The sequence below is a fragment of the Drosophila subobscura genome, chromosome U (assembly GCF_008121235.1).
Source record: "Drosophila subobscura isolate 14011-0131.10 chromosome U, UCBerk_Dsub_1.0, whole genome shotgun sequence".
Lineage (NCBI taxonomy): Eukaryota > Metazoa > Arthropoda > Insecta > Diptera > Drosophilidae > Drosophila > Drosophila subobscura.
Window position 1 is genome coordinate 4,788,480 of NC_048534.1, and position 17,241 is coordinate 4,805,720.

At 39.3% G+C, this 17,241-nt stretch overlaps 1 protein-coding gene across 2 annotated transcripts; it reads left to right on the forward strand.

Annotated features, from left to right (window-relative positions):
- The first annotated feature begins 2,051 nt into the window (after positions 1 to 2,051).
- LOC117901430 (activating transcription factor of chaperone) lies at positions 2,052 to 15,762 on the forward strand. 2 transcript variants are annotated; one of them, XM_034812173.1, is made up of 5 exons: positions 2,052 to 2,218; positions 3,269 to 3,571; positions 3,636 to 3,749; positions 14,511 to 14,794; positions 14,863 to 15,762. In XM_034812173.1, the coding sequence occupies exons 2-5, from the start codon at positions 3,397 to 3,399 to the stop codon at positions 15,472 to 15,474; spliced, it is 1,185 nt and encodes a 394-aa protein (XP_034668064.1). In that variant the 5' UTR covers positions 2,052 to 2,218; positions 3,269 to 3,396; the 3' UTR covers positions 15,475 to 15,762. The 2 variants fall into 2 exon arrangements, with proteins under 2 accessions (XP_034668064.1, XP_034668065.1); XM_034812174.1 differs by lacking the exons at positions 2,052 to 2,218; positions 3,269 to 3,571; positions 3,636 to 3,749 and adding an exon at positions 8,663 to 8,869.
- The last annotated feature ends 1,479 nt before the right edge of the window (positions 15,763 to 17,241 follow it).

Below are 17,241 nucleotides of genomic sequence, written 5' to 3' on the forward strand. Positions count from 1 at the left end.
GCGTTTTTGTTTTGGGTACAAGGAGCTTTTTGTTTGGCCAACGTGCACTTTTGACCTCTGTCTCTGCCTCCGTTTTTCCTATTCACTCACACACACGCACATACTCCCGCGCGCACCCATTTTTTGTGGGTGCCAACGTTTGGGGGCTCAGCCGTAGAACGCACACACTCGACGAACACGCAATGACGCGGCGCACAAGTTTCTCAATGAAGCATGCTGCCTTTACGTAGTTTAATTGTAATTTAATACATATTTAATTAAAATGCGAGGAGAGGGTTGCTAGGGTTGTCACGTTTTTTCCCTAATAAACAACACTAAAAAATACCGAAGACGAACGCATTTTTGAGCTAGAGCTGGCGGAGAATTATCGAGTGTTGTTGAAGTCTTGAAAACTTGCGCAAAACCACTGCTTAGATTTGTTTTTTAGTTTATTCGTTGTCGTTTTGTTTGTTGTTCTGCTGCACTACAAACTATATCGATATGTCGTCTTAGCTATCGATACGAGCCCGCGAATGGCGCCACCTGTTGGCGAAGCAGCGACAGGTGTTCTACGGTTGCTGGTATTTTTCTGCGTCCACGGCGTTTTTAATGTGCAACTCAGCGTTGGTTACACTTCTCAAATTTTTCTCAAATGTCCCTTGAGGATTTTCTCTCTTCTCCATAGGGATTTTTCTTTCTCACTTGAGGGATTTTTCTCTCTTACTTGACGGATATTTCTCTCTCGCAACATAATTTTGAAATATGTATTTTTTGTTTTTTTTATTCAGTATTCGCCAAAAAAGACAAACACAAAAAGGCGACAAATTCAAGATTAATATTTGTACTACTTGTACCCTAAAGACACTAGGTGGAAAAGGAATGAAGTTGCAGGTGCTGGCATTTGCTGCGGCGTACATGGTAGTATGGCGTAGGTAGAATAATAAAGATTATTATACATACAAAAGATTTTAACTATTTTTTTAACAGGTGTCGATAGATACATACCATAAAAGAGCCAATTAATCAAAACTAGGGGCCTGAAAAATAAAATCGGACCTTGACATGGCTATAAATAAACTTGACCAATAGGGTCTTGCCACTAACTTATAATGTTGATTAATGGAAATAGGGTATAAAAATGCCCATACCTACCAGTTGACAAGCAACAAATTGTCATATACGTAACATATTATTCCCACTCACGTAACGTTTTAGTTTTTAAACCAGAAACCGTAAATAATGATTATTTATCTATTTTTGTTTGAAAAAATCATCCATTTAATTGAAGCAATAGACTGCTCTAAGGATAAACTATGCAAATAAACCAACATTTTTAAATTTTAAGTTTTTAGAATAGTTATTATTGATAATAATTATTTATAATATTTATTATTTTGATTATTATTATTTTGATTACATTTTAAGTTTTATTTTTTGAGCAAAAAATGATTGTAAACCTTAAACAAAATTATTCTTGAATGATTTTTAGAATACAGCTAATAATGATTAGGGTCCCTGTTATAAACTTAATTTGGAAACATTAAAAAAAAAGGAAATCGTGAAAACTAGCCAATCTTATGGAGAATTGATTGATAAATCGGATACAATTTTATTCCTAGCCCTAAGACTTCTAACTAGCTAGTAAAATCAAATAGAACATAAAAATCGAGGAATATGATTTAAGACTACAGTTTATTTTTAAAATGAGAAGTATGTTTTAGTATATTTTCTCGATAGTTCAGCTGGAAACTAGGGATGGGAAAACATCGATGGTGGCCACCCAACGATACCCATGAAAACCCACGATAGTATCGTTACTTACCACCGAACAGGTAGGGCTGCCTTTGCACATTAAATAATTTGTTAAACTCTTACACACGACCACACTTTTTAACTAAGCATCATATTGATTGAATTATAAGAACATCAGCAAATATCGACAGAAAAACCGAATATACCCTTTTCAAGAAATATCGATAGCCCCAGAAGTACCTGGTCAATGAGGATTCATCGTCGATATTATCGCATCAAAAATAAAAAATATCATCCGTATCGATACATCGATTTATTATCAACAATCCTAATCCAAATGAAACGCAAAAAGCAACAATTTTTCCTCAAAAAGTTTTCGGCATTTATATTGACGTAAAAATGGCTTTATAGTTTGTGCGCAAGCAACAACAACAAGCACCTAGGTGCCCTAACACAACAACAAAATGGAAACGTATAAAAAGCAAGCGTAAGTACGCCAAAAAAGCAAAGTCCCGTACATTCCCATAACATAACCCATTTCGCAATTTCCCGAAACTCGCACACGCACACACACTGCCGCGCAGGTGCTGCACATTTTTATTGTTGTCACGGCTGCTGCTGCTGCTGTGTGTGTGTGTGGGGCTTATATGGTTTCTTGGTTTCCCCCTGAAACGTGGCAAAAACCAATGCACTTGCAGTTGGGGCATGCAACACACACACACATTTATTGGCCAAAAGATTGGCTGACGCAATCGCTGGCTGGAATTGAGTCACCTTGCCCCTCTGGCGTTGCATGCGGTTGCAATACAACACGTGTGTTGGTGGCGCGGCGGGAACACATCCCCCCATCAATATTTATACTTATGAATCACAACTACAGTGGGGTTTGGCTATAGATATGTAATTTCCCCAGCTTGTATGTTTCGTTTACCGTGTCCCAACTTTTTGAACTGCTTTCACTGCAAAGCAGTTCCTGTTACACTCTGGAGCTGCACTGCTTTTCCCACCTATAGCCAACGCTTCAAGGAGCTTTCCCTCTAAACCAGTTTTTACTGTCTATTGCCACACAAGTGCAGTAATCGCTTTCGCTATAAGAATGTTTTCCCTCCAAGCTGCTATGGCCCTCTGGCAGACAGCTTCTTAGGGCAGGTCCCCCAACCACACTTACTCACCCTTCCTACCCAACAACAAGATAAGATTTGTCCGTTTAGTGCAACTTGAAGTTTAAGTTCATGTTTGTGTTTCACATATTTCATGGAAATTGCGCAGAATTGGGGGTCGTCGTTAGCTTATCAGCATGACTACGCACTCAAACGTCAGAGTGTGTTTTGAAGAAAACTATTTATTTCGTCTGGAAAGGGTTGTGAGGTGCTACACTGTCTGGGGGGCTATCACTCGAACAGTGCAGGTCATAAATTTAATGCAAACTCGGGGATTCTAAAGTCTTGAGTTTTTAATCAACTGCACTGTACAGTGCAGGTCATACATTTAGTGCCAAATCATGAAATATTAACTTCTAATTGCTATATTATTACAGCGCCACCATGGCATCCTCACAACAACAAGAATCACAGATACAACAACCATACACATTCTACGGACCGGATTTCATCTATTCAAGAACATTTTCTATATCGAGTTTGACATCTGATTTTGACACCGACTATGAACACATCAACATTTCACCAGACAATGGAGAGTTTGGATCTACCGCTGGAGCTGTACTGGGACCTGAAAATGGAGCCCCTGTCCCCAACATCGGCTGCGGTAGCCTCCGATCTGTTTGCGCTCACTGAGTCAACAGATGGAGTGTGGCTCTATGATGATAACTTTGCAAATGGTTTGTCTGCATTTCTACCCTACAACAATGACAGGTTTCTAATGCTATTTTGATGGATTCTTAGGCATTTCACTGATGGGAGAGGACGAGGAGGCTCTGGCTCTGGATGAAGAAACCACATTAGATCGATTGGGCAACGAAGAGTTGACTGTGGAGTTTTTGGACCTGAAGGATGAAGGCAAGTCTTTGAATTGAAAAAAGATTACTAGGCAATCGATTATAAAATACCAATATTCATTAAGCAGCATACACGGCAATGTTGTTGTTCACGTAATGTCTTATAAAAATGTTGACTGGTGGTAAATGTTGAAAATTTCCTTAAAAATTTAGTTGTTGGTTAGCTCTTGTTAAATGTTATAACTCTTGTATGTTTTTCTAACTGTATAGTCCTTGCTAAATTGTACTTTGAGAGATCTCTATTGAATAATTGTAACAGACTTATGCCTTAGTTTAAACATATTCCATAATTGATTCGGTAAACGAAGTTACAGCTTTTGAAGTTCATGTTAGAGAAGTCCATCTGTATTTGCTTGAAGAATAGAATTCATATTATTTTAAATCCAATTGTTAGAGTAATTTTAATTGGATAAATCCAATAGAATTTGTATTTAGTATGGAATTCACATGTTTTTAAATGCAATTTTAGATCTTGGAAGTTTCAATTCAATACATTTTATAGTGTTTGTATTTAGTATACAAATTGTTTGATTTCGAATGATATTGTTAGATATTGAAGTGTAGATTATATTCGAAGGAGCAAGAAATGTGTTTTCACTATTTGAAATAAGGAAGTAAAATCTGTAAGATTTGAAAAAATACCTTTATTAAATGAATTTGAACTATTCTCCTATAAAAAAAAAGTAAATTTATGTGGAACATCTTAAATAGAACAGACAATTTAAGACTATTTTCATGAATTTTACCAACAACTCCATCATACGGTAATATTTGAAGTATTTAAGCCTGGAAGGGCTTAAAGTTAGTCAATTAATTTGCAGCGAGGCTTATCCCATAATTATTATTTTTATTTCTTTGATTTCAATTTAGGCTTTAAAATAAAACAATCAAAGAACTCTCAGATACAGAAGCTTCTCTTATCAGAAGAATTCCCCTCTTATTAACAATGTTTATAAAATGAAATAAAAAAAGCGAATAGACACTTTTAGCATAAATATAGAACAGATAGTAGGCAAGTTTCTTGTACCATAGGCTCAACCATATATTTATGGTTTGTTTAGATTTTCCCAAGCACGGCCTACGCAATTTAATGAATGCTGCAAACCAAATTAATTGTATGAATAGCTTCATCGATTTTTTCTTATCAGTCCAAAAACAATCGAAATCAAACAGAAACAGGCACTCATAATATACGAATATAAAAAGCAAAAAAGAAAACAAAAACAGCAGGGGAAAAAACCCCAAACAAATTATAAATGCAGTTGAACTTTGAACGTCTGTCTGCAGAAATGGTAGAGAGACACAGGCCCCCCGCAATAGGCACACATTTTGAGTGAACAATTTGGAATATTTATTTTAATTTGTAATACCTACTGGTTGATATATTATATAATATTTCACTTCTTATATGCCATTGGTGGAGCACACACATTAAGAGGGGGCCCGCCAATCCCAATCTGCCGTATGATTTTAAAATATCAAATATTTCTGCTGAGATATTTTTCCGTTCGAAGTGAAGTTGTGAAACCGGATCGGGTTGTCGCCTCAGTCAGCTTATTCGCTTATATGTCTCGTTTTCTGTTGTTGTTTTTGTCATGATCGTAATTATTGTTTATAAACGTGGCCCACAAGCCCAGGCCAGGGCTCTGTAATGGCCACAATTGCAATGCGAGAGCGAGACTCAGCTTTTGTGTCGCTCGATCACGCATTGAGCGAGTGATCGGTCGAGCGGGCGATCTCTCTCTTTAATACATACTTCGGCGATCTCTCGTACATAATTTGGTGATCTCTCTTCCGAACGACTTTTTAGCCGAGCTCTTTTTGCTCTTAAAGCTGATTTCGGAAGGAATCTATATGTATTTCTAATCTATTTCCTAGTAGCATACCAATCATTCTTCTGGGTGATGTGGCTCTCTTTCGCTCAAACAACTTCAAACCATTCCAAAAATGTTTTAGAATTGAAGGTTGAAGCATTCTTCTGGCAAACCAGAAACACAACTTCTCGAGAGGTTCAAGGATTTATCAGCATTTATCAGTCTCCGATCAATGAACCAATTGACGGATATATGTGTACATATGTGTGTAAATGATTTTTTTTGTAACATTTGCTTATGGAAATTTTGAGAGTTTGATTCTTTATAATTATATTTTTAAGCAGGAAACTTCTTTGTTTTAAACAAAAATGTACATTTAAGTGGAGGACGTGCCCCCCATTTCGGGTAGTGTGTTCTTTATTTGAGGCTTGGCCTGGTCGCAGTTCCTATAAATAACATTCCAAGGGAAGGGGAGAGATATCTTCTGTGTTCAAGAGAGTTCTGAAACGTCATTGAACTTTGGACATGCATTTATCATTGTCACAATGGAAGCAGAACTCTTTCCTTATGCTAAACAAAATGTATACCTAATAATGCTTCGTATCAATCTATCTCCTCCAAGTTCAAACATATTATAAAACACTTTTTTGCCATTGGCAACAGTCAGCCGCTCGGACAGCACACCTCTATCTGCTTTGATTGCACTTGGGGGTTAAACAGAGTTCAATGCACGTCACACATCCACCACCTGAGGTGAGGTCTCAAATTGTAGGGCAAAAATAAATAGATTTCATTTCTTATGCCATTTACTTACAGTGGCCAGTATACGCTTCAACGGGACCAACTGCCAGAGGGGTGGGGTTACTGACTTTATATTATATTATAAATCACTGATAATGATGTGCAAATTATTATTGTATGTATATAATGTAATATAATATAAAGTGCATTACTTTAAAAAGAGAGAGAAAGATCAGTCGATGGACAGTGGTTAAAAGTGATACTCAAAACAGACATTTCTTTATGTTTCAGTTTGCAGACTTTTAGCGCTACGGTTAAACATTCTTTGTTCAATCCATTTGAACTCAAAGCTTTTCATAGATATCATTCAAGGCCTAGAACTTTGAATTCTCAAACTCTGAATGGTACAATCTTTTTCAAAAGGAATTCAATTAAATACAAATAAATTGCTATTAATTTAAACTTCTACTCTGTCTCTAGCAATTTGTCTCTTAGCTATTTAATGTAAATTAAATAAGTTCATCTACATTGTAGTAATTTTATTAATGGGAACACACCCATTTTAATTACGTTTCTGGAAAACTGGTTTATCGGAACGACCCAGAAAAGGGCCTTTAGTTACTATGCAGAGGTATTCGTTGAGGTTCAAATCTATCTACATACACGGGTTTGAGATAATATAGTTGAGGTGCAGAAAAAGTTCCTTCTAGTATCCCATACCATAAACACTGCAGATTAATGTGAAAGACTGAATGAAGGATTTTAGAACCTACAGATATGATCCTGATCTTCCTGATTCGAGTGTTTCGGACGGTATACAAAGTCATTACATTCAAACCAACTTTACTCTTTAACTTTAACATCTCCTGCAACTTTCACTTGTTTTTGGAGCTTCAAATTGTCATCGATTTCTGTGCACTCTCGTCCCACTGTGTGCCCACAGTCCATTGGCTTGCCGCTTGTCTCATCGTATCGCCTCGGCTTCCACTGAGACTTAAACTCTGGGGCTCGTGCTGTAAACGGGCTGATAGCATCTCGTGCTCAAAACAACAAGCCAGAGATGGATCTTATTGCAGGACTCTGCTGTGTCTCTCTCTCTGCCTGCTGTGTATGATGTCTCTCCCTCACTCGAAGAGGGTTCTCTCTTTCTCGATCTTTCTCTCTCGCTCTCTGTCTCTGTCTCTGTGAAGTCTCGACTTTGGCCAAAGCAAAAACCTTGCACACTTTGCAAACGCCATTCAGTAGAAAATCGTTACTCAGACGGCGTGCGTTACGAATACGAAACTCTCGGCTTTTGGCTTTGGATTCAGATTCAGCCACGCCCCCACCACCAACAACCCCTGCCACCTAAACCACAACAGAGAAAAACAAAGCAACTGCCTAAAGACAATAACAACAATAAAAACAACAAAATAAGCATACAAAATAATAACAACAAAAAAGCACACGTCTTGGCGTTTCGAAAACGCGCAAAAGCCAGACGACGGAACGACAAAACTGAAAAATTGAATTAAATTGAATTCCATTTCGGGAATAAATCAGAAAAAATATATCTGAGAGCGAAGTGCATAGATTCGAGACCGCAAAAACGGCGCCAAACAAAACGAAACGTGTCCGCCTGAGGGGATCTACGATCAGAGCCAACTCTATGTAGCCTGAACTCCAGGATTATATAGAAACCCACCCCCACCCGTAACCCAGAAAAAGAGATATCTGTATATCCCGTGACCATTCGAGTGTAAGAATCAAGGACTTTGTGAGCATGATACCACACTGTGGATACCGCTACATGTGGAACCGTGAAATTGTGATCAATTCGCAAAAGTTGGTGAAGCGACGCTAAATACGGGCAGGAGGATTCGAGCCCACAAGAGTGTATCCAAGCACACCATACCACACACACATCTTGCGGCAGCAGTTGGATCCTAAGGGAAAAATCGAGACCCAAAGACCAGACCAGACGACACACGACAAACAGACAATAGACATTCCTTATAGGAAAACAACAAAAAGCACTCACTTCTCCACTTGAGTAACTTTTATAATATTTTTTTTTTGCCACGTGCATTTGTGTTTTACCTTAGTTCTTGATCTTTTTGTAAATTTGTTTTTATATTTTCGCTGTTTTGTTATATTATTTACTCTGGCCTAAGTGCTGCGACAAATACCTTTTTGGATTTGTATATTCAAAATTTACACTGTGATTTTTTTCTACCCCCATTGTTCTATTGCAAATATTTAAATAATATCATTCTGATAAAAACATAGATATCCCCTCTCTATAAGGTTTAGCATTTAGGTATCGTTTTTTATTTGCTTTGATATTTTAGCGTTTAGGTTTTTCATTGATTTATTTCGAGTTTAGTTTAGATCTAACACATTCCCACATTTTTTTGGCGTTTCTTACGTCAATTTTGCTCTACTCTTTTACTGCCTGAAACTTTTGTACTGCACTGAAACTTAAGACAAGCCACAAAACATCAACACCACACACCCACGTGCACATTTCCTTAACGATTTACTGCTGCCGCAAAGATGAGTACGTATATATTTATGCAAGCCTATGGTTAGTATGTGATTGAATGTACCTGATATGATATGATACATGATCATAAGAAATGTATTATTTTATTTATTATAATTGGAAAATTGTCTTGGAATTAATGGGGAACACGTGTTATCCGCTAAGGGAGTTTACATTTAATACGGCTAGAGCATTACTATGCTTTATTATATGTTTTCTAAATAATAAGCATATCATCTTCTAAGAGATCTGTACTATACAAACCGTTAAACGTATCTGGATCGACTACACAGTGCTGCACACAAATGTATATTTTCGGTACTCATTCCTTTAGCTTTCATAATACTTTTAATAATGGACATATGGCATTATCTTTTATCAGTATATTTTATACATCCGAAAGTATATTCAAACACCAGTTTTAGTTCCCTTAAAAACGATTCACCATAATCATATTCCTGTCTTCTGCTACCTACAATGCACATTCCTTAGAGAACTGCCACTTGCCGACGGCATTTTTGCATATATTCAGCCTCGGGTCTCAACATCATAAGCCTGACCCACTGCTGCACTTGCTCTTATCAACAATTATTGTCACCCCACGTTCCGCCTCACTATCTCTCTTCTCTTAACGATGGAGGTACGAAACGGAGACACATCGAAGAGATACGATTACGAGTTGACGATGATGAGCTGTAGAGCTGTTTTCACATCTTTCTTTCCGATGATGGACTTACAACAGGCGACTCCCCTTTGTCTCTCTCCCGCGGGTCAACTCCAAAGTTTGGAGTGGTTTGCTCCAACTCCTTGTCCAGGCTGCTGGCTACTCTTTTGAGATGACTTTCCGGTCAAGCGGGTTTACCGCCAACAACTTGCTTCGTGTTTTTTTTTTGACTTAATTTCATTGTTTCATGCTCTCCCTCTGTGGCGATCGCTTTCAGTTAAATATTTATAAAACACATTTGCATATTATGACTGGACCTGGGGATTGGGGCTGGTGTACACTTTGTTTTTTATTTTATTTTTGGGAAGCGCCAAAAATGCAAACAAACTTCAACAAACATTGAAAAATTCACATTCGAACTAGACAATTCCTTCTTTTTATACCCGGTACTCGAAGAGTAAATAGGGTATATTGTATTTGTGGGGAATAACGGTTGTATGTAACGCACAGAAGGAAACGTTTCCGACCCCATAAAGTATATTTTCTTGATCAGCATCAATAGACGAGTCGATAGAGCCACGTCTGGATGTCCGTCCGTCCGTTCGTCCGTCTGTCCTCCCTGATGAGCGCCTAGTACTCAGAGACCATAAAAGCTAGAGCCACAAAATTTTGCATCCTGACTTCTGTATGTTCACACTGTTACAAGTGTATTTAAAAAATAAGCCCCGCCCCCGCAAAAGAGCGAAAACCTCCCAAAGTCTACAATTTTGAAGATAAAATCTAAAAACGCCATTCCGTAGGGAATGACCATATCTATCAGATCACCAAATTGGGATCCGATTGGATCATTATTATGGCCACTATGAAGAAATTAATTTGCAGTGGCTAAACACACCCCGTCCCGCAGCTTTTGTTTGTTTTTGCACAGTCTCTCATTCACACTCTGCTTCGCGCAGTGGCAGAGGCCTGCGCTTCTGACACGTCTCTGCCTCTGCCCCTACTCTGCCGCGTCTCTGCCCTGACTCTGCAGTGTGTTGCTCTAGGGGAGGGTGGCGAACTAAAGGAGCGTGTTGGCGTGAGTAGTGTTGTTGATGTAGATGACAGATGAAGAAACGAGAAGGGACGTGTGAGACGCTTCTTACGCGTCACAACCTTTATACCCGGCACTCAGTACTACATCTGCAACTTAGCGGTTATTTGTCAAATTTTACATTTTTTCTTCATCTGTCATCTACATCTACAACACCAACACGCTCCCTTAGCTCGCCCCCCTTCCTCAAACAAACACACAGCAGACTCGCGGAAGAGGCAGAGGCCGCGCGAAACAGAGTGTGAATGAGAGAATGTGAAAAAACAACAAAAGCTGCGGGACAGGGTGGGTTTAGCCACTGCTAATAAATTTCTTCATTGTGGCTATAATAATGTTCCAATCCGATCCAAATTTGGTGATCTGATAGATATGGTCATTCCCTACGGAATGGCGTTTTTAGTTTTCTTTTATCTTCAAAATTGTAGATTTGGGAGGTTTTCGCCTTTTTGCGGGGGCGGAAAGGGGCGTGGCTCATTTTTGAAATACACTTGTAACAGTGTGAGCATAGAGAAGTCTGGATGCAAAATTTGGTGGCTCTAGCTTTTATGGTCTCTGAGATCCAGGCGCTCAACAAGATGGACGGACAGACGGACAGACGGACGGACGGACAGACGGACAGACAGACATGGCTCAATCGACTCGGCTATTGATGCTGATCAAGAATATATATACTTTATGGGGTCGGAAACGTTTCCTTCTGTGCGTTACATACAACCGTTATCCGCACAAATACAATATACCCTATTTACTCTTCGAGTACCGGGTATAAAAAAGTAAATTTTGACAAATAACCGCTAAGGTGCAGATGTAGTACTGAGTTGCCGGGTATAAAAGTTGTGACGCGTAAGAAGCGTCTCACATCCCTTCTCGTTTTTCGTAGAGAGATAACCCCCAATCAGAACTTTTGTGAACTGCGAATAACCTTGACCCACTAAGCGAATTTAGGATTTAGAAAATAATTTAAAATATGTACGGAAGGAAATTTCATTCTTTGGGAAATGCTAAGTAGCGGGGCTTTTCCTAACAATTTGTTGTATCAGTTTTCCCCCTGAATCCACACAGGAGGAGGTGTACATTTTCATATTTGTTATTTGTGACTCAAGGTTGTACATTTGCTAATCAGGTTCCCACTAAATATTAATATTTATTTGTATTTAATTTATTATATTTTTGTTTGTAACGATTGTCCGGGGGAAACTGGCATTGTAGTTGTCTTTCTATATCTCTCTCTCTGTCGTTGTTCTATTTAATATTCCGCAAATGGCAACATTGTAGACGCGACTTAATCGGCTCTATAAGTAAGTTCCATAAGCTATCTATTGAGTACGAGCTGAGAACAAATGGCGTAGCAATCAGAACAATGGAAAATAATGTAATGTGGAAACTATTCTTGGGCAAAGTCTTATCTGTGATTTTTACATATGTATGCAATTGCAGAGTTATTTAATTATATGTGAAAATTTATAGAATGTATTTTATATTCCTTCCTTATGTTTCTGTAGCATACTTTTGGGTTGCATATTTATGGAAATACTATCCTATAAATAATGGCCACATAACTAACCACTTATCTGGATAATTTATTAGTTTACCAAACCTTATAATGGCCTGTCAAGGTCTTAGATCGTGTCTAAAACATTGGATAACAAATCTTTGTTAATTAATTGAGAAAGCAAGGCGTTATAAGAAGACAAGCAATTATGATAGTGTGTTCCCCCACCCCTCACGTAAATAACTATTTATCGACATTTGAATCATTAAACATATGGAAGGAAGCACTTAATATTGGCGCGTTCGCCAAACAATGGGTGTATGTATCTCCCTTATTTTTCTCATATAGAAATGTTCATATTATAAATGAAAATTTAAATAAGTCAGGGCGTGGCACAATCGAGAGTTCGATAGTCGCTGGCTCTGACTCTATCTCTGGCATTGTAAATTAAAACAAGATTTTTATGTAAATGCATTTTTAATGCAGTTACAGTTTTTGCTCTGGTTTTTACGTATTCAAGCGCAGCTGTTCATTCGACGGCTAGAGAGATAGCTCTATAGATAGATAGATCGATGGAGAATCGATGAGTGGGGGACGGGGGAAACGGGTTATGCTAATGTCCAGTCTAGGGAGAGGTGAATGGCGGCTCAAGGTGTCGGTCAGTGTCTGTCTGTCGGTCGGTCAATTTGTCAAAACAGGTGTCGCCCTGAAGTTTCTCGAAGGTTGTAGACTAGACAGATCTCAATCTTTATCTATTCGGTGGAAAAACTCTTACTCTCACTTGGGGTTTCCAGCCGTCATCAAATCAAACAATGAAAACGATGTCGTCGAACTAGGTTCAATATTTGACTTCTCTCTTCCTCTCGCTGTCGTATCTGTTCTTCATCTCAAGTTGGAATCAATAAAAACAATCAAACGCATAGAGAAGGAAAATATGCCACAATCAATATGTAAATGTTTACTAGAGTTCGTTCCGAACGACTCAAGCGAACGAACAGAGCTTGTGGCGTCCTTCACTTCAATGGAAATAAGTTTCATCAATTGGGTATGGAAAAATATTATAAAGAAAACAAAACAAAAATTCTTTCCAGAGGAAATACGACGTAGTTGTTGTTATTGAAGTGCAGTAGTGCAGGCAGGGAGAGAGGCGATACGATTGAAAGGAAGTTTCTCGATTAAGAGAAAGATTTTCCAGGATTTAACAAGATCAGAATGAGGACAGGCCCTGAAGTTCAGCAGACATTTAGAATATATATTATTTAGATCTCATCAAAACCGAGGAGCACTGCTGCATTACGCGCGAAAAGTAAACCAAAGCTAAACCAGATCTAACGAGAAGGGACGTGTGAGACGCTTCTTACGCGTCACAACTTTTATACCCTGCACTCAGTACTACATCTGCACCTTAGCGGTTATTTGTCAAATTTTACATTTTTTCTTCATCTGTCATCTACATCAACAACACTGCTCACGCCAACACGCGCCTTTAGTTCGCCACCCTCCCCTAGAGGGACACACATTGCAGAGTCAGGGCAGAGACGCGGCAGAGACAGAGGCAGCGGCTGCGAACTGCGCGAAGCAAAGTGTGAATGAGAGAATGTGCAAAAAACAAACATAAGCTGCGGGACGGGGTGGGTTTAGCCACTGCAAATTAATTTCTTCATAGTGGCCATAATAATGATCCAATCGGATCCCAATTTGGTGATCTGATAGATGTGGTCATTCCCTAGTTTTCTTTTATCTTCAAAATTGTAGATTTGGGAAGCTTTCGCCCTTTTGCGGGGGCGGAAGGGTGCCGGGCTCATTTTTTAAATACACTTGTAACAGTGTGAGCATACAGAAGTCTGGATGCAGAATTTGGTGGCTCTAGCTTTTATAGTCTCTGAGATCTAGGCGCTCAACAAGACGGACGGACAGACGGACGGACAGACATGGCTCAATCGACTCGGCTATTGATGCTGATCAAGAATATATGTACTTTATGGTGTCGGAAACGTTTCCTTCTGTGAGTTACATACAACCGTTCTTCGCACAAATACAATATACCCTATTTACTCTTCGAGTACCGGGTATAAAAACTGTGTAGCTATGAAGTCATCGATTATCTCCTAAGTATCTTCGTTACAATAAAAACTTAAGTAAGCCATTAATGAAACCTGCAAAATATTGATGTGAATAATCGTCTCAGACCAAACAAAGTTCATATATCTCAATTCTGGTTTGAAACTACAACCAATTTACAAGAGAATGAACTAAATTAAGACAAAACCATTAGACTTACAAACAAGTTATCAAAAGGGAAACCCAGAATCAATTAAATGGAAATTTTACAACCCTAAGTAGAACAAATTTATTTTTTTTAGATCATAAGTTATACAACTATACTACAGATCAGCGAACTATTCTAATTGGTATACATTGTTTGCTTTTCTTATAGAATGCCTCCTGGACCAAAAGGCCCAACTGAATTGCATTGACTACGAGACAAACAGCTATACCCAAAATGTAGTCGATGCGGTTGGACAGCCGATAATACCCATAACCAAAGCCCACTTTGCTGCTGCTATATCTCCACCTGTGGTTGCTGGTGAGGAGTACCAGCCCGTGGATCCCTCTTCCATCTTGCAGTTGACGCCACCACAGTCGCCGCCGCAGTTCGATGGCTACAAACAACAACCGGAACTGTCGCCAGCACCGGCACCCGTCAAGGTCGAGCAGAAGGTAAATTCTATACAGGTATTTTGCACACATAAAGAAAAGTCTTATTAAAGTTTTGTAATTTTTTGTAGCAATGCTATGCCACTGATGCTATTCCGGCCGCTGCGCCGACCACGCCGTTCGGCTTCAACTCTGGAAACTGGGTGGCGGGCAGCGAGATTGCCCGGGGTAACCAGCTGATCGATGACCTTGTCAACATGAGAGCCCGGGAGCTGGAGCCGTCACCCAACTGGCAACAGCTGCCAACCAACTGGCAGCAGCTGAACGATGACTGCGAATCCCAGGACTCGTCTTCGATGGGCTGCAGCAGCAACAGTAGCAGAGTGAGCGGCAGCATTGCCGACGTGGATGAGGACTGGCTGCCAGAGCAGACAAGCAGCAGCCACTCTTCGCCTGCCCACACATCCATGGAGAATGCTGGCTCGATGGCTGCACCCAAGAAGCGCACTCGCACCTATGGACGCGGCGTGGAGGATCGCAGGATCAGGAAGAAGGAGCAGAACAAGAATGCGGCCACACGTTATCGCCAAAAGAAGAAGATCGAAATGGAGAGCGTGCTGGGCGAGGAGCAGGAGCTGACCCAAGAGAACGAGGGTCTGCGTCGCACTCTGAGGGAGCGTCGTAGCGAGATGCGCTACTTGCGTCAGTTGATACGCGAATTCTACCAGGAACGCAAGCGTTAGGCATGGCAGCGTCTCTCTCTGTCTCTCACCTAAGTTTTTAATGTCCTTTGCAAAGTTATCGTTATATAAAGTTACATTAACACCGAAGCATCCCCCTTTCACAAAACAAAACCACAAAACATACAAACAACTTTCTATGTACAACCAGCAAATCTTCCAATGTCCAAGACCCAACCCCAAGAATCGTAGTTAGAGTACCCAGCAGTCTGTCTTGACCCACACTTTTTGGCACTCATGACGAGTCCTTGCACTCCGATGCACTTCCTGCCAGTGTGGCCGTCAATGACACAACAAGATCAACCCCCAGCAGCACAGGCCAATGTGTCACCTTCCTGGGGCACCAAAAATATGCACCGTAACAAAAAAAAAAAGAGCACCCCAAATGAAAACCTTTTTGTGTAGTATCCTAAGAAAATATATAATCAATGGTTAATCCCATTCCCCTGTGCTGTGACTGCTGCACAATGTACTCTCGTTTCGTTCGATTAGTTTTCTTTCATTTTCTTTGGGCATTTTTTTTCTTGACAAATGTAACAGATATCACTTTGAATTTTTGTAACTAATAAATAATTATATGCAGAATATTATACAATACAATATATCAGCAATAAATCAAAAGGGTTTTCAAAAGAAAAGAAAAAAACAAAATAAATGATTAATGTTTTTGGGGGCATTCGAAAAAGGGGAAAAGAATTGAAGTTAAATCTATTAAAAGTGTAGTTTAAGTAGCTATAGAAATTAGTCATTTAAATGCTTAGAAGGTGGTGCCTCTATTTATTGGATGAAAGGCTTATTTTGTAGCAATAAGCAACGAAATCAAATAAGAATATTGAGAGTGTAGGCTGTTTGTTTGCTATTCGTTAACCATCCAAATTGAACAATTATTTCACCACTTCCTACACAATTTAAAGTTTCCTGCCTTCACATGCTAAACACCCACAGACAGAAAACAAATGCGTAGGTACGTTTGTGAGACGCTTCGTACGCGTCACAACTTTATACCTGGTACTCAGTCAGTATATACAAAGTACACATGTACATATGTACATCATATGTATATATGTATGTATTTAACCTTGAACTTTTTCGAATTTTGAATTTTTTCTAGATCTGTTATCTATGTACATATGAACATATCATCCCTTCTCACGTCTTTTATCTCGCCCCCCCTCCTCCAGAGCAACACTGTATTAGGCAGTGTGCGAAATTTTGAAATTCACTTGAAACAGTGTGCAAAACTTGATTGCTGTAGCTTTTATAGTCTCTGATATCCAGGCGCTCATCAAGACGGACGGACAGACAAACATAGTTTCGGCTATTGATGCTGAACAAGAATATATGTATATGCTTACTATATAGGATGGGAAACGTTTACGCGTTACGCACACTCCTCCGACCAGAAATCCAATATACCCTATTTGCTCTTCAAGCACCGGGCATAAAAACCTTTCTTTAAATGCAACCACTTTTTATTGATCTTTAGCACAATAGACTCTTCCCACCCTTTTAAAGCTAGAGTTTTAATTTGCTGCCGTTCTTTTTTGTAAAACTCAACTGGAAAAACCATCGAAAGGCATCGCCCATCGAGCTGTAGCCGGCTTTAGGGCGCATTAACTTTGCTATCGAAAGAACTTTACTTAATCAATTTGCAATCAACAAGTTTTGCACAGCAGTCCCCAACCCGCTCGAGCATCGGTGTAGTACTCGTACTCCCACATGTGGAAGGCGATGATGACGTGAGTATAATCGGATTATGATTATATCGAT